Below are 17,747 nucleotides of genomic sequence, written 5' to 3' on the forward strand. Positions count from 1 at the left end.
CTCTGTTCCTCCTCTCCGCGTTTGGTGCTTCTGTGGACTCATGGTCAAGAGGTTGGCAGGCTTCCCTTTTCTCGGTCTTGTTGATCATCTGTTGGGGAGGGGTTTGGTTTCTGAGGAAGTGAGAAGCCTGAAATTGTGCAACCCTCTCAGGCTGCAGGCTGTAGTTGATTGGGTCCTTATCTGGAGGCCTTCAGGGTTTGAGGTCAGTGCAGAGACAGTTCTGGAACACAGCTAAGTTACTGTAAACCACGTGGAGAAATCCATTGCGGCTTACTTGAGCTAGGTGGTTGGCCCTTCCTTCCCTCAGGGTTGCTCCTTGGGAAATGATGGTGGTCTTGTGTCCATGGGGCCAGCTGCTGCACCGTCTGGGCTCACTGTGGTCTTCCTTGGAGTGTGGGGTCTGGGTCTTGTCTGGACTAGTGGATGGCCAGGGCAGCCTACTCACTGGGCTCCTGGGAGGAAGAGACTGCAGTTGTCTCTGGTCTGAGAGGCGGCGGCTCACCTGGGTGTAGCTCACAATTGTGGAGCTCCACGGCAGCCTGGAGGGAGGGGAGAGTGGGAGTTGAGGTATGCGGTTCTCGGGAGAAGCCTACGGGCTTGGAAAGGAAAAGGGTCTTCATCTTCAGGGCTCTGTCTACAGAGGCAGCGAGCGGGGCAACGGAGGGAGACTCCATCTCAAAAATTTGTAGAGATGGGGTCTCAATGTGTTGCCCCGGCTGATCTAAAACTCTTGGCCTCAAGCAATCCACTCGCCTCCCAAAGCGCTAGGATGACAGGTGCGAGCCACAGTGCCTGGCCTGCGTGGGTCTGTTGCTCTCCCTTTCTTGGTGATCTCCTTGGATCACTGCCCCGTATCATTCTCTCCCTCAACCCTCATCACCAGGGATGACCCTGAGCTCAGGGTCCTGAGCAAAGAACGGGACGGGGGCTGGGTAGGGGCCCCTCACTTGGAACCAGGATGTTGGGTGGGGGCGACAGGGGGCCAACCTTGGGCAGGAGGCATTGTGTCCACCGCAGCATCTGTGCTGTCCCCCATGGGGGTGGCTCACAGGGCCCAGGAGGAACAACCAGGTTGTTGGGTGGGGGCGGCAGGGGGCCGACCTTGTGCAGGAGGCATTGTGTCCACCGCAGCGTCTGTGCTGGACCACATAGGGGTGGCCCACAGGGCCCAGGGGGACGTCCGGGAGGTGCTGCCCATCTAGGCGCTGGGGGGTTGGGAGCCCCTCGTCCTGGTCAATGCAGAGCTGTCAAAACTGGCCTCTGAGTGACGCTGAGGGCCCAGGCCGTCTCCGGAAAGCACCAGTGATCCCGGCTGTGCTGAGAGGGGGGACTGAGGGCTGTCTGGACGCCCCTGAGATGAGGCAACTGGTATTTAGGGAATGCGCACTCTCTGGGGCCTGCAGGGAGAGCTCGCGGTCTCAACCCCATGCCTTCTGCCTTGTGCTTCTGGCCCAAGAGGTCGGGGTCACCGACCACCCCGTGTCCACCTAAGGCTTCCCTGGACACACAGCAGGGAGATGGGCAATGAGGGTGGGGGTTGTGGCCCTGCCTGTTACGGTCCCCAGCAGTGCAGGTGAATTAGACCACTGAGCCACAGAGCCTGGAGGGCAGATGGGCGTGCTGGGTATAAGGAGCCCCGGGCTCTGTGTTACAGGTCATGTGTTCTCACCAGTGGCCTTGCAGGAGGGGAACAGCCCCTCCCCCAGGGCCTCGCTCTGCTGCCCCTGAAGGATGGGGCTGAGGGGACAGCAGGCTCTGGGGGCCTTTCAGACCGTATTTGAGTCAAATTTGACTTCCCCATACTCTGCCTGCTTCCACCTCACCCAACTTTTATCCAGGGGTGACCCTTGTTCTAGCACATGAGGCCAGAGAGGGCAGGGCCTTAGGACACAGCCCAGTCACTTCTAATTCTAGAGGCAGGTCCCTTCTGTGTCCTGAGCTCTGTAATGCATCTTTTCTTTCATGAGCCTCACGATCAGGCGATGTTTATTCAGTGGTTACCACATCCAGGCATGCTGCCAGGAGGAGGGGAGTCTTGGGTGAAGCTGATAGGATTCCTGCTGGACTCACAGAGCTTGGGTTAATGAAGACACATTACCCATGTTTAGATTGGAGGTAATTCTGCTCCGGTTTCGACAAGTTGTAGGAAAGGAGGAAAACATGCTCATAGCAGGTGAGCAGCGTGCACCTGTCATGGGAGTGAGGGGTCCTTCTGGGGGATGGAGAGACCAAGACGTGAACAGTGAGGGTGGCACGCAGAGTGTCCTCCACCAGAAACAGTGTGGGCTGTTCTCAGACCTGAGAGTGAGCCAAAGGAAGCTGGGACCTTGTCATTCAGGGCACTTGTGCACCATGAAGATTTATTGGATGCTATGTTTAAGAAAATGGAAAATCTGGCCGGGCGCGGTGGTTCACACCTGTAATCCCAGCACTTTGGGAGGTGGAGGTGGGTGGATTACGAGGTCAGGAGTTCGAGACCAGCCTGGCCAACATGGTGAAACTCCATCTCTACTAAAGACACAAAAAATCAGCCAGGCGTGGTGGTGGACGTGTGTAATCCCAGCTACTCGGGAGGCTGAGGCAGGAGAATCACTTGAACCCGGAAGGTGGAGGTTGCAGTGAGCCGAGATCGCGCCACAGCACTCCAGCCTAGGTGACAGAGTGAGACTCCGTCTCAAAAAAAAAAAAAAAAAAAAAAGAGGGAATCTTTAGAAAGCACAGTAGAAACAGGTGTCTGTTTTTACAAGCCCATCACTGTGCACAGAAGGCAATATGGGAGGGTTTTACTAATGGTTAACCATAACCACACTCTAGCGTGAGCCCAGCCGCTAGGCGATGTGCTGATAAGGATTCTGAGTGGTTTACGTGGACTCCTCATGACCTGTGACACACATACATTTACAGTGGAGTGGAACGAGACAGGAGGGCTTGTCTTTGTCATAGTCTACAAGCTCTGCAGAGGTGTCGGCTACATCCAGATTGGCTCAGGGAGCGGCTGTCAGAAGACTTAACACTTGTTTAATAACTGAGGTGGTGTGTGTCTGGCAGGGAGTGGGTAACTGATGAGTTTGGTGTGGCAGAGGGGGAGCCATAGCCTGTGAAGCTGGAAAGTATCAGGTTTGGTCATCAACAGGCTTGAACATGAGGTACAGGAACGTGGATCTTATTTTTGGAAGATGGAGCCCCGTTGAAGGAATTTGAGCCGTGGAGGGTCACAGCCAGGTCAGATTGTCAGAAGAGGGCTTGGAAGTGATGAGAGGGATGGGCTGGAGTAGGGATGGGAGCCAGTAGGGGCCAGGAGGGAGGCTGATGTAGTGCACTGACAGGGCCGTCTTCGGTCTCCAGCTGAGCTTAGACTGTGGGGATGGACCAGCGGGACATGGGTGGAGCCGGGTGACGAGGGATGGGGACTGCGGTTTGGATTTGTTCACTGTGTGTGAAGCAGAAGAGCGTGAGGAGCTTTTCCACTCTCTGCCTTGGTCGATGGGAGGAGCCAGTGGGGCCGCCACAGGACAGACGACCTGCGTGGGAGAAGGAGGCTGGGGGAGATGTTTCTAAGACTGTTAACTTGCTCACAGAGGGAAGCACAAGCTTCCTTCGAGCCTGGGTTTTGTTTTCCCAGACAGATCCCTTCACTGACTTTCTTTTTTGAGACGGAGTCTCGCTCTGTCGCCCAGGCTGGAGTGCAGTGGTGCGATCTCGGCTCACTGCAAGCTCCGCTTCCGGGGTTCACGCCATTCTCCTGCCTCAGCCTCCTGAGTAGCTGGGACTACAGGCACCCGCCACCACGCCCGGCTAATTTTTTGTATTTTTAGTAGAGACAGAGTTTCACTGTGTTAGCCAGGAAGGTCTCAATCTCCTGACCTCATGACCTGCCCGCCTCGGCCTTCCAAAGTGCTGGGATTACAGGCATGAGCCACTGCGCCCAGCCAGCTTTCCTGTTAATGAGTAGCACTCTCTTTTTTTCTTTCTCTTCTTTCCTTTCTTTTTTTTTTTTTTTAAAGACATGGTCTTGCTCTGTTTCCCAGGCTGGAGTGCAGTGGCGTGATCTCAGCTCACTACAACCTCCACCTCCTGGGTTCAGGTGATTGTCCTGCCTCAGCCTCCCAAGTAGCTGGATTACAGGCACGTGCCACCACGCCTCACTAATTTTTGTATTTTTAGTAGAGACGGAGTTTCACCATGTTGGCCAGCCTGTTCTTAAACTGCCTTGGCCTCCCAAAGTGTTAGGATTACAGGCATGAGCCACCATGCTTGGCCTCTTTTTTCTTTTTCTTTGTTTTTGAGACAGAGTCTTGCTCTGTCGCCCAGGCTGGAGTGCAGTGGCGCGATCTCAGCTCACTGCAGCCTCCACTTCCCAGGTTCCAGCGATGCTCCTGCCTCAATCTCCCGGTTAGCTGGGATTACAGATGCGCGCCACCATGTCTGGCTAAATTTTGAATTTTTTAGTAGAGATGGAGTTTCACCATGTTGGCCAGGCTGGTCTTGAACTCCTGACCTCAGGTGATCTGCCCACCTCAGCCTCCCAAAGCGTTGGGATTACGGGCATGAGCCACCATGCTCAGCCTCTTTTTTCTTTGCTTAAAAGATGAGGCCTGTTGCCCAGGCTGGAGTGCAGTGGCACTATCATAGCTCACTGCAGCCTTGACATCGTGGCTCAAGTGATCCTCCTGCCTCAGGCTCCCGAGTGGCTGGGACTACAAACATGCACCTCCACAGCCACTACTTATTTTTGTAGCAATGTCTATCAGTTGGTGAATAGAGAAACAAAGTGTGGTATATCCTTACAATAAAATATTATTCAACCGTAAAAAGGAATGAAGTACTCATACATGCTACATGTGTGAACCTTGGTAATATACTAGATAAAAGCAGTCAGGAAAAAAAGGTCACATACGACATTATTTCATATATAAGAAGTATCCAGGCTGGGTGTGGTGGCTCACGCCTGTAATCCAGCACTTTGGGAGGCCGAGGCAGGTGGATTGCCTGAGCTTAGGAGTTAGAGACCAGCCTGGGCAACATGGTGAAATACCATCTCTACCAAAAATACAAAAAATTCACTAGGCGTGGTGTCATGTGCCTGTGATCCCAGCTACTTGGGAGGCTCAGGTGGCAGGATTGCTTGAGCCTGGGAGGCAGAGGTTGCAGTGAGCCGAGATCACACCACTGCACTCCAACCTGGGTGACAGAGTGAGACCCTGTCTCAAAAAAAAAAAAAAAAAGGTATTCAAAGAAGGCCAATCGGTAGAGGCAGAAAGTAGGTTAATTGTTGCATGGGATTAGGTGGGAGTGATTGCTTAATGTAAACTCGGTTTCCTTCTCGGTATGATAAAAATGTTTTGGAATGAGACAGAGGTGATGCTTACACCATATTATGAATTTACTAAATGCCACAAAATCGTGTTGTATCTCAATAAAAATATATTTGTTGGGGCGGGTGCAGTGGCTCATGCCTATAATCCCAGCGCTTTGGGAGGCGGGCGGTTCACAAGGTCAGGAGTTCGAGACCAGCCTGGCCAGCATGGTGAAACCCTGTCTCTACTAAAAATACAAAAATTAGCCAGGCGTGGTGGCATGTGCCTGTAATCCCAGCTACTCAGGAGGCTGAGGTAGGAGAACAGCGAGACTCCGTCTCAAAAAAAAAAAAAAAAAAAAATATATATATATATATATATATATATGTTGGGCATAGTGGTGCGCACATGTGGTCCCAGCTACTTGGGAGGCTGAGGCAGGAGAACCACTTGAACCTGGGAAGTGGAGGTTGCAGTGAGCCAAGATTGCACCATTGCACTCCTGCCTGGGCGACAAGAGTGAAACTCTGTCTCAAAAACAAAAAAAAACCACACACACACACACACACACACACACACACACTAGTAGATAAAATCAAATATCATTCTGTATGCCATAAATATGTACAATTATTATTTGTCAATTGAAAACTCTTAAGCTGGGCACAGTGGCTCATGCCTGTAATCCCAACACTTTGGGAGGCGGAGATGGGAGGCTCTTGAGCCCAGAAGTTCGAGGCCAGTTTGGGCAACATAGTGAGACCCCATCTCCACAAAAAAATTTAAAATTTATTTTTAAAAATCTCTAATACAGTAGTCCCCCTTTATCTGTAATTTTCTTTCTGTGTTTTCAGTTACCTGGTGGTCAACCATGGTCCAAAAACATTAAATAGAAAAGTTAAGGAATCGTAAGTTTTTAACAAATCAAAATAAAATATTTCTAAAAAACCTAGAGTAGGCAGGAAAGGGGAAACAACACACAACAGAGGAGACAAACAAAAAGGCACACCTGAACACAGTCATGTGCCGCATAATGATGTTTCGGTACACTACACATTTCATATGTGATGGTATAGCCTATGTATGTAGTAGGTTATACCACGTAGGTTTGTGTAAGTACACTGTATGATGTTCACACAATGGTGAGTTGTTGTTGTTTTTTTTAATTTGAGATGGAGTCTCATTCTGTTTCCCAGGCTGGAGTGAAATGGCATGATTTTGGCTCACTGCAACCTCCACCTCCCAGGTTCAAGCGATTCTCCTGCCTCAGCTTCCCAAGTAGCTGGGACTACAGGCGCGTGCCACGATGCCCAGCTAATTTTTGTATTTTTGCTAGAGACAGGGTTTCACCATGTTGAGCAGGCTGGTATTGAATTCCCGACCTCTGGTGATCCACCCATCTTGGCCTCCCAAAGTTCTGGGAGGCATGAGCCACCACGCCCGGCCAAAATTTTTTAATGATGGATTTCTCAGAACATATCCCTGTCATTAAGTGACATACAATTGTAATGTCATCAGTGATTACATTAAATATAAGTGATCAAAAAGAGATTACAAGATTGGATTTTTTTTTTTTTTTTTGAGACAGAGTCTTGCTCTGTTACCCAGGCTGTAGTGCAGTGGTGTGATCTCAGTTCACTGCAACCCCTGTCTCCCAGGTTCAAGCAATTCTCTGCCTCAGCCTCCCAAGTAGCCGGGATTACAGGCGCCTGCCACCACGCCCAGCCAATTTTTGTATTTTTAGTAGAGATGGGGTTTCACCATCTTGGCCAGGCTAGTCTTGAACTCCTGACCTTGTGATCCACCCGCCTCGGCCTCCCAAAGTGCTGGGATTACAGGCATGAGCCCCCGTGCCTGGCCTGTTGTTTATATTTTATCACATTAAAAAACCAGAAGGATGAAAAATGTATTATGCAAACACTAATCAACAGATAATTTCACTGGCTTGTTAGTTGTTTTGTTTTTTTGAGACAGGGTCTCACTGTTGTCCAGGCTGAAGTGCTGTGGTGCGGTCTTGGCTCACTGCAGCCTCGACCTCCTGTACCCAAGTGATCCTCCCATCTCAGCCTCTCAAGTAGCTGTGACTACAGGTGTTTGCCACCGTGCCGGACTGGTTTTATTTTTTGTAGAGATGGGGTCTCACTATTCTGCTCCGACTGACTTGAACTCCTGAGCTCAAGCCATCCTCCCCACTTGCCCTCCCAAAGTATTGGGATTACAGGCGTGAGCCACTGCACCTGGTTATGCTTCTTTTTTATTTTTTTCTTTCTTTTTTTTGAGATGGAATCTCACTCTGTTGCCCAGGCCGGAGTGCAGTGGTGCGATCTTGGCTCACTGCAAGCTCCACCTCCCGAGTTCACGCCATTCTCCTGCCTCAGCCTCCCGAGTAGCTGGGACTACAGGCGCCCGCCACCGCGCCTGGCTAATTTTTTTGTATTTTTAGTAGAGACGGGGTTTCACCGTGTTAGCCAGGATGGTGTCGATCTCCCGACCTCGTGATCCGCCCACCTCGGCCTCCCAAAGTGCTGAGATTACAGGCGTGAGCCACCACGCCCGGCCTGGTTATGCTTCTTAAGTTTCCCATTTCATAAGTTTGATGTGTAATATTTACATTATCATTCAATTTAAAACATTCACTCACTCTTTTTTTTTTTTTTTTTTTTTTTTTTTAGAGACAAGGTCTTGCTCTGTCACACAGGCTGGAGTGCAGTGGCACAGTCAGCTCACTGCAGCCTCAGCAGCCTTAACTTCTTGTGTTCAAGGAATCCTCCCCACTCAGCCTCCCGAGTACCACACCCGGCCTTTACGTCTGTGTTTTTTTTTTTTTTTTCTTATTAACTCATTGATTATTGAGAAGTCTGTTGCTTTATTTCCAAAATGCGACGATATTAGTCATCTTTGAGTCAGGTGAGTCCCACAAGTTCCCATCGTCTCCTCGTGGTCTGTGTTAGGGGTCCAGGCTGACTGGGGTTCATTGGTGTCCACTGGGGGCAGCTCCTGTGCCTTCAGCAGTCCTGAGTCTCCTTCTGCTGAATGTAGGGTCTGTGTCCCCCCCTGGGCTAGTGGATGGCCAGGGTGGCGTAGACGCTGGCCTCAGCTGGAGGTTCCCGTTCCTGGGATGGAGGAGGCTCAGTTGCCTCCCGTCTGAGGGTCAAGCTGTGCAGCTGGGCGTAGGTCACATCCTGGGGGGCTTCAGATGCAGCAGCCTGCAGTGGGGGAGAGTGAGAGGGAAGGAATGTGGTGGGGGTCGGGGAGGCCTGGGGGCCTGGAGAGGAAAGGACCAGCCTAAGTGCCCATCTGCCTGTCCTCTTCTGCCTGTGTGTCCTTTGTGTCCAGGAATTCCTCAGACAGTGGGGAGGGAGGGGAGGCCATTTCTCTCCTAGGTCTGGAGTGTTTCACTGGGGCATATGTCATTGCCTGGGGGTCTTCATCGTGTGGGCTCTGCTGGAGAGAGACAGTGGTGGGGGGTGTCCTTGAATCCCCCTGACCTCCTGGAGTCAATTTTCCTCACTGTTCCCAGGGTGATCTGATTACATCCCTTTCCTGATGGAATCTCAGGGACGCCCTAAGGCTGTGGAGGGTCTGGCCGCTCCCTCCCTGTGGTTCTGGCCCCTCCTCCTCACTCTGACCTTGCCCATTTGGCTGCAGCCTCACGAGGCCTTCCTGCAAGAGCTCGCTGCCGCCTCGGGGCCTTTGCACGGCTGTTTCCTCTGCCTGTAGGGGCTTGTCCATTAGAGGATCGTGTGGCCCCCTCCGTCCAGGCTTCTCAGATGACAGCTGAGCAGACAGCCCTGCCCTTCCATTCAGACTGGCCCCACTGCCCCACACTCTCTGCCCTTTCCCTGGTTTATGTTCCTTACAGCACGTTGCACTCCTGGACACGGCGCATTTATTTGCATTTTGTCTCCCACCGTGAGGTGAGCTCAGGAGGCGGGGGCGGCTTTGCTCCCTGCTGTGTCTGCAGCTCCCACGGGGAGCCCGATCCTCAGTGAGCTCCTGGGAACACTCGCTGGATGAATGAATGAAGGGGAGCCTGGGGGACCAGGGTGGTTCATTTATTCCTCATCCTGAGGCCTGCGGAGCGCTCTAACAACCAGAGGGCCAAACAGAGGATGAGGAGCAAGAAGGGGACCCGGGAGGAGGCCCACGAGGTCCCAGGATACCAGGAGAGAGTGACGTCACAGCAGGCGGGAGGCAGCGTGCTGGACAAGGAGGGGTCCACCATGACAATGCTGAGAGCCAGGGGAGGGAGGACAGAGAAGTCCTTCAGGATTAGATCTGACACCGGGAGGCCTTTGGTGCCCGGGACAGGGGCAGGGTCTCACCTGAGTGTCCAGCTCCACTCCGTCCTCAGGCTGTGTGTCCTTCACAGCAGCATCTGCTGGGGCAGAGCAAGGGGTTTGTCTCCTGGTTCTCTGAGACCTCTCAGTCCTGCTGGCCCCTGCCCTGCTCCCAGATGGGGCCACTGAGATCTAGGGAGGTCCCACAGTGTGGGGCGAGACCATCTTCCACGGAGCCCTAGACCCTTCCCAGCCCCTCCCTGTTGCTACTGAAATTTTGGGACTCCTGTCTCTCCAGCACCCCCAGTTGTCCCCTCTCTTCCTCTTACAGAGCTTTTCTTCCTGGATGTCAGCAGCTGGGCTGGACCTGGAGGAGGACACGGGAGTGTGAGGGGCAGTGTATGGGCTGCGGTGGGTGGGAGTCTGGGGTCTTTGGGCAGAATTACCTCCTCAGCAGGCCCCTGTCCTTGGGCTCTGGCTCCGCAGCCGCTGCAGGACGCTGGAAATCAGTCTTTCTCTGGTCTGGGTGAAGATGGACAGAGTCTCAGCCCTGGGAACATTAGAACCCCCATTCTACACATGCAACTTGAGGGAAAGAAGGAAAACTAAAAATATTCCTGCATGGATGTTCCAAATATCTCATGATAGAAGAAAACTCCACGAATACTGACGTTTGTAAATGTGTGCCGACATTACGTGGCCCTGGAACCGGTTTTCTAAACTGACACCCTTGTATGTTTGGGTTCCCTCTGGCTGGCGCCCTGAGCCCACCCTTGGTCGGCCCATGGGTCCCCTGCTTCGCTACTCACCCGATGTCCTGCGTTTGCTTTGACGCTGACGTCGGAGGAGGAGGAAGAGGAGGAGGAGGAGCAGCAGGACGAAGGCCACCGATACCCCAATCAAAATCTCCAGGTATCTTCCCAGACCTTGACATGATGACGTCAGGAGTGGGAATGACGTCATTGATGTGAGCACCTACTGTGTGCAGGCGCGTGCTGGGTCTTTCCTTCATGAGCTCCAACCCTCACAAGCAGTCGTGCAACATGGAATTGCCGCCCCACAACCCATTTCACAGATGCACAAACTGAGGCTCAGAGCAGGTAGTCGCCTGCCCTGGGCCCCACAGCTAGGAAGCGGCAGAGCTGGGAAGGGAGCCCGGGAGTCTGACCTGCAGCCCTTGTTCCCCTGCACCAGAGCCCAGCCCCAGAGCTGCAGGGAAAGAGCCTGACCGTCCTGAACCACGGCCCTGCTCCCCTCCCCTGCCCCAGGTCACCGTCTCTGCTGCAGGTGGGACAGGACAGGCCCCTGCAGAATCGGGTTTGGGAGGTTCCCTGGGAAGCCTCCTCTCCCAGGAGGTCACAGCTGGGAGTCAGAGCTGAAAGGAGCTTTCCCACCCGCAGGCCCCTCTCCTTTACACTTGGAGAAACTGAGGCCCAGGCAGGGGAGGGGCCCGTCCACATCGCCACCTCCAGAGGAGCCTGAACCTAGGACAGAACCCACTCCTACCTCCCCTGGACCCCGCCCACCTCCCACTCAAGAGCCCCCACTCACCACTCTGAGGGCCTGACCCTGCGGGGTTGAGGGGCTGGTCCTCAGGGCCTCCTGGGTCAGGACAGGTAGGTGAGGGCTGGGGCTGCCTTGCCCCCCACATCAGCCTGGCTCCCCTCCCCCAGGCTGGGCCCCAACATCTCCCTCTGCCTCGAACCCCCGCCCCTCACCAGCCCAGCCTCAGAGCCCCTGGGACACAAGCCCGTCCTTGAGGGGAGGGGAATGGGATCCTTAGGGAGACTCAGACTGCCCTGGGGGAGGCCGCGCTCCCCAAGAGGCCTCAGTGACTCACCAGATGTGGAGGGCGGCCCTGTGGGTTGGGGGCTGGAGCCTCCAGAGGGTCCTGGAAGGAGCACAGGAGGCGGGTGAGGGGCTGGGGCTGTCCATGGAGGGCACCCTTCCACTCCCACTCTCCTGCGTCTGCCCAGTGGATTCCCTGGAACCATTTCTCTGCCCACCTGGTACCTTCTGCATGCCAGGCAGGGCAGAACAGGTGGCCATGCCTAGGAGAACCCTGTTGGCCCCTCCCCTCTGAGGGGTGGGTCCCATCTGGCTAAGCCTCCCTCACTCCATCCCAGCCGAGAGCTCTGCTCGGGGCAGGGCCAGAGCTGAGGTTTGAGCTCAGAGAGGACAGGGTCGGGGCCCTCACCTGAGACCACGAGCTCCAGGGGGTCACTGGGGAAAGACAGCAGGTGGGGGTTGGAGCTGAGTGAGCCGTAGCACCTGTAGGTCCCCGCGTGGGCTGACATCACAGGACTCATGGGGAATGCAGCCTGGTACTTATGAGCTCGGTACTTTGATCTCAGACGCAGTGGGGGATGGGCTGCCCCTTTTTTGGTCAGAAGGAAAGTGTCAAACTGCCACCATGACTGACACAGCAGGGTCACATTCTCTCCTGAGGCCACCGTGGGGCCCGGCTGCACCGAGAGGGAGACCGTGTCATAGAACTGTCCTAGAGAAAAGAAGGATGGGTGAGGGGCTGCCCCTCCTTGTTCTGAGCTGACACCTCCCCAGGCCCCTCTCTGGGGCCCTCAGTCTCTCTGTCTCTGTTTTCTCTGAGACTCTCCCTCCCCACCCATCCCCTGTCTCTCTCTGTCTCTCCCTCCCTTGGGCCCCCCAACCCTCATCCCGGCCATCACCACCTGGGCTCCCCCGGCAGGTCCTGTGCAGAGCCTGGGTCCCTGACTGAACCCGCTGGGCTCCTCACCTGCGATCAGGATGTCCAGGGGGTCACTGGGGGCCGACCACTCGGAGGAGAGGTTGTGTGCACCGTAGCATCTGTACTGGCCCCCGTGGGAGCGGCTCACAGGGCCCAGGGTGAAGTTGGCCTGAGAGAGCCCAGCCTGTGGCTGCCGGCCAGGGCGCTGGAGGAAGTCACGTTGCCCCTTCTGGTACAGAGTGAATCTGTCGTAGCCGACATCAGAGCCACACTGGAAGGTCAGGGTCTCTCCAAGGGCCAGGACAGGGCCCTGCAGCGTCAGGAGGGAGGGCTTCCTAGACACGCCTGGAGGGAAAGAGGAGCCGGGACTCAGAGGGCTGGTTCCTCCCACACCCCTTCCTTCCCCCGTCCGGGCCCTGCAGGTCTCACTGTCTCTCACACTCTGAGTCTCTGAGCCCAGGGCCTCCTTCTCACCCGGGGCTGTCTTGGAGTCATTTCAGAGGAGTGGGGTCTCCCTCGCCCTGGCCACTGTGCCTGATCTTTCCTCCTCTCCCTGAGAGCCGGGACCTCACAGCAAACACACCGATGCCTTCCTGAGTCCTCCCCTTCCAGGTGAGGGTGGCAGAGGGCTCCTCCTCCCATGTGAGAGCCTCCCCATGGGGTCTCCCTCACCCCTTCAGCCCGTCCATCAACACATCACTCTGGGTCCTTTCCAGATTCGGTCACCAGCCAAACTCCCCACAACCTGTCAGCTGCCCCGAAAGTGTGTTAGAGAAGGCCGTGGTTCCCTCACCTGAGGCCAGAATCTCCAGGGGGTCACTGGCGTAAGACCACACCTGGGGGGTGTTCCTATAATAGTAATAGCATCTGAACGTCCACCTGTGGCTGGGGTTCACGGGGCCCACAGGGAACAGGGCCTGGAACCCCCCATCGTGGAGCTGCTGTGAGTCCAGGGTCTGGGGGAGCTGGTGTTCTCCTTCCTTCATCAGAACAAAACGGTGATATCCCTCCTGTGAGCCACATTGGAGGGTCACGTTCCCTCCTGAGGTCACCACAGGGCTGGGCTGGGCTGAGAGGGTGGGTTTGTTGTAGACTCCTAGGAGAGAAGGAGGCACCGTGTTAAATGGGGCTCACACCTCCCACATCATCCCCAGGGCTGGGCTGTGAGAGGGAGACACCCCTGAGAGCTGACCCCCTTGCTGAGGGCAGAGCCTGGGGCTGGGACCCCTGAGTGTCCTCTCACCTGTCACCACCAGCTCCAGAGGGTCGCTGGGCTCTGACCAGCCTGCAGGGCTGACATAGTAACAGCGGTATCTCCCTGCATAGTTCTCTGTCATGGATGGGATGGAGAATCTGGCCTTGTTCCTGGGTTCCAGTGGGTTCTGTCTGCCCCAGGGCTCTGTGCTTCCCTCTTTATCCAGACGGTACTCCTGGGCCTGCAGGTTCCCCTGACACCAGATGGTCACGGGTCTCCCCCGGATGATGACAGACCCTGGCTCAGCCCAGAGAGTGGGTTTGGGGAGGGGCCCTGGAAGGAAATCAGAGGCTGGATCCCAAGACGTCCGCACACTCAGATCGCATCTCCCAGCCCCAGGACCCCCTGTCATCCCCATCAGTCACCCAGAACTGCTGTCTCCTTCCCCAGCTGCCCATGTGTGGCCCTTGTCCCTAGTGAGGAGGAGGGACCTGGGACAGCTGGTGACAGACTCACCTGCCTGCACGTGGGTCCTGGGGCCCAGACTCAGCCCTGGAAGAGAGTTCCCTGTGAGGGATTTGCCCCTGAAGCCTGAGCAGGCCCTCCCTGCCCTGGTGCCTCCTGAGCTTTTGAGGTCTCCTGATGGACCAGGGCTTGTGTGTGGGGTGGGGTCCCTCCAAGACTCGGATCTCCCGCTCCCCATCTTGAAATCTCACCGAGGCAGAGCACAGCTGTGAGGGCGGGGGTCATGGCGTCTCCTCCCGGTGACCCCGGGCTCTGCAGATGGATGAGCCCTCAGTGCTGGCAGGACAGAGAGACACACAGGGTGTGGCCACTGGGAGGCTGGGTCCTTCTTGTCATGGGGTTGTTTCATCCTCAGCCCACAGGAAGAGGAACTGCCCTCCCCGGGAACCTGGCTCTCATTTCCCCCGGGCTGAAGTGGGGGCAGGCACCAGGCTGTCTGCAGACATTTCAGAGGGAAATGGGGTCTCCCTGTCCCCGCGCCACTGTCTGCCTGATCTGTCTTCATCATACCGAGAGCCGGGACACAGCAGCAAATAGACCCGGTGCCTTCCTGAGTCAGCCCTTTTCAGGCGAGGGTGACCGTGGGCTCCTCCTCCCTCTCAGAGCCTCCCCATGGGGTCTCCCTCCCTCCTTCGGCCCGTCCATCAGCTCAGCGTTGTGGGGTCCTTACCATGGCGGTCGTCTCTCCAGCCCTGGAGATGCTTCAGGGAAGACCCAGGTCCATGCTGCAGGCAGACTCAGATCAGCAGAGACGCACCTGACGCCTGGCTGTGCAGCCCAGGTTGAGCTGCGTGTGGCAGTCAGCACAGAGGAGAAATGCGGGGTCTATCGTGGTGGCTCATGCCTGGAATCCCAGCATCTCAGGAGGCAGAGGCGGGAGGTGGGCTTGAGACCAGGAGCTTCAGACAGTCCTGGGCAACATACTGTGACCCTGTCTCTACAGAAAAGAAAAAAGTGAGCTGGGCATGGAGGCCTCATGCTTGTTGTCCCAGCTACTCAGGAGGCTGAGGTGGGAGGATCATTTGGGCCTGGGAGGTGGAGGCTGCAGGGAGCTATGATCACCCCTCTGCCTTCCAGCCTGGGCGACAGAGCAAGATACTGTCTGAAAAGGAGAAATAGAGGGGATAAAGATACATATATATATGTATATTTCATTGTAATCTGTAATCTGATTCTGGGGGAGGGGAGCTGATTTGTATTTAATTCCTGATTATCATCCAGGTTTATGTGAACTTGGACATGAATGTCACCTCTGAGCCTGTTGTCATGAGCCTCACTCATCACAGTGGCTATGGGGTCAGTGGTGCCCAGGACATGGGAGGCTCAGCCATGGTGAATTTCCAGACCAGTTCAGACAGGAGGGTGGGGATGGGAGAGGATGCTGGTGTTGGGCTCCACAGTTGAGGAGGATGACTGATGCCCCCACTCAAGAGCCCACATCGGCTCCAAATACCATGAAATTCTCCTTGTGATGCGTCTGAAATATGCAGATCATCACAGCCACAGGCACGGAAAGAGGAAGAACAGTTCCTCACATTGAGACGCATCCCCTTCAATGAGCAGAGTTCAATGCCGAGTGGCCACAGGTGTCTGGGACCACCAAGCGTCATTAGGGAGGAGGAGGTTCCCACCTCCGTGTGGGACAGAAGAGGAACCCCACGTCCTTCCAGGCAGGGAGGGGTCAGGGCTCTGGGTGAGGCTGGAAGCTGTGGCTCCCCCTCCCCTGTGTGTGTGGACAGGCGCTGGGGGGTCTCTGCTCACTCACTGGAGTCCATGGTCAGCGCTCAGCCCCTCCCCTGTGTGTGAGAAACAGATTCAACCCACGGTGGTCTGACATGGGCATCTGCCCCACAGGTGAGTGTGAGGCTGGCGTTGGTCCCATCCCTGCTGGGCACAATCTTGAGCTGATGCTAAGTTTGGGAGAGTCGGGCAGGAGCAGCGGCAACAATCCCCTTCATCAGGCTGATGCCTGGACAGTCGTGGGAGAAACCCTTTATGGAAGGCCAGGTGTGTGGCAGGGGACACCCCACAGTAATGACAACCGTATGAGGAAAGAATAGACAATTGTTGAAATGCATTAGACAGACATCGTGAAGCTGAAAAACTATATTAAGTTAACACCATTAAAAAGGAATTTATGTCTGGGCGTGGTAGCTCATGCCTGCAATCCCAGCACTTTGGGAGGCGGAGGCGGGCAGATCACTTGAGGCTAGGAGTTCAAGACCAGCCTGGCTGACATGGTGAAACCCCATCTCTACTAAAAATACAAAAAATTATGTGGGCGTGGTGGTGAGTGCCTGTAATCCCAGCTACTCAGGAGGCTGAGGCAGGAGAATCTCTTGAACCTGGGAGGTGGAGGCTGCTGTGTGCTGAGATTGCGCCCCTGTACTTCAGCTGGGAAAACAGGAGCGAAACTGTGTCTCAAAAAAAAAAAAAAAAAGTAATTTACTAACCGTATATACCTACTATTCAAACATAACAAAATCAAAAACATAATTTAATCCAGGACAAGACAGCTGAAATAATAAATATATACATTGGGATAAAATATTCATGAAATTTTCCAGACTGTATCATGGAAAGAACAGCAATTGAACAATAGAAAATATTAACACATACAGGAAGTCGAATGAGAAGAAAGAACGTGTCTGTCACGGTTTCAGAATGAAAGAAGGAAGAAGGATGTTAGTTTATGATATGCGTGAAGAGCTAATGGTTGAAATTTTTACAGAACTGAAGAGAAAACATCAGTTTATAACTAAATTGAATATCTCGATCATGGTAAAGTGAAAACCATGAGGCATGAATTTAAAGTAATCCTAAAATTACCAGAGAAAATGTAAATGACCCTCGAATGAATGACAAGCTCATCGGGACTGGAGTTTTAAGAGCAAACAGCAGCACCAGAAGATACAGGAGAAACAAGCACAAGGGTTTAACTGTGAGGAGAGAGTTCTGTGCTGGGCCCAATTATTACTATTATAATTATTTATTATTATCTTTTGAGATGGAATTTCGCTCTTGTTGCCCAGGCTGGAGTGCAATGGCGCGATCTCGCCTCACTGCAACCTGGCCTTGTTATTATTAAAGGACTAAGTTGCAGTGTCAGCTGTCAGCTGTGGAGAAATCCTAAAACACAAGGAGACTCGGGGCATTCGTGACCCATCAGGTCAGGCGGTGGCCTTATGAGGAATAAGGAGGGCGTTTTCAGTGTCCTTTTATCAGGTACCACGATAATAACAGAGAAAGAGAGGGATTGAGACAGACAGAGAGAGGTGGAGAGACAGAGAGAGAGATTGAGACAGACAGAGAGAAGGAGAGGGAGACACGGAGACACACACACACACACACACACACACAGAGAGAGACAGAGAGAGACAGAGAGAGAAAGAGAGAGAACCAGGCATCGCTAGAGCTGCAAGGCTGCAGGTATGTTTGCATCTGGGCTCTTTCTGAAAGCAATACTAAACGATGTAAATCAGGGAGTGGAATAATGAACCCCAAATGGAGAAGATGAGATGCTACTGTGAATAAAAGAACTCAACAGTACGTACAAAAAACTAATAAGCATAGATCTATCTGTAATCTGTGTATATACAAGTATATGCATTTCTACTAAGAATCTGAAAGAGCAAGGAAATGGATTTGCATCTCTGGAGCCTCCAGAAAGGAATGCAGCCACGTTATGGCCTTGATTTTGTCCTAAAAGACCTATTCAGAATTCTGATATTCAGAACTGTGAG

The 17,747-nt window shown here is 54.0% G+C and overlaps 1 protein-coding gene across 6 annotated transcripts; it reads right to left on the reverse strand.

Annotated features, from left to right (window-relative positions):
• Window positions 1–8,099: 8,099 nt before the first annotated feature.
• LILRB3 (leukocyte immunoglobulin like receptor B3) lies at window positions 8,100–14,498 on the reverse strand. 6 transcript variants are annotated; one of them, XM_024237729.3, is made up of 13 exons: window positions 14,196–14,489; window positions 13,996–14,031; window positions 13,528–13,812; window positions 13,078–13,380; window positions 12,333–12,629; window positions 11,775–12,077; window positions 11,418–11,468; window positions 11,129–11,179; window positions 10,387–10,503; window positions 10,024–10,099; window positions 9,907–9,944; window positions 9,623–9,675; window positions 8,100–8,503 (listed from the first exon to the last, which is right to left on the reverse strand). In XM_024237729.3, exons 1-13 carry the CDS (start codon window positions 14,227–14,229, stop codon window positions 8,357–8,359), a joined length of 1,791 nt encoding a protein of 596 aa, XP_024093497.2. In that variant the 5' UTR covers window positions 14,230–14,489; the 3' UTR covers window positions 8,100–8,356. The 6 variants fall into 6 exon arrangements, 4 of the variants coding, with proteins under 4 accessions (XP_024093497.2, XP_054394950.1, XP_054394948.1 ...); XM_054538973.2 differs by having other exon boundaries at window positions 8,372–8,738; window positions 14,196–14,492; XR_008516274.1 differs by lacking the exon at window positions 8,100–8,503 and adding an exon at window positions 8,723–8,738 and having other exon boundaries at window positions 10,024–10,127; window positions 14,196–14,498.
• Window positions 14,499–17,747: the final 3,249 nt, after the last annotated feature.

Source organism: Pongo abelii, chromosome 20 (assembly GCF_028885655.2).
Source record: "Pongo abelii isolate AG06213 chromosome 20, NHGRI_mPonAbe1-v2.0_pri, whole genome shotgun sequence".
Classification (NCBI taxonomy): domain Eukaryota; kingdom Metazoa; phylum Chordata; class Mammalia; order Primates; family Hominidae; genus Pongo; species Pongo abelii.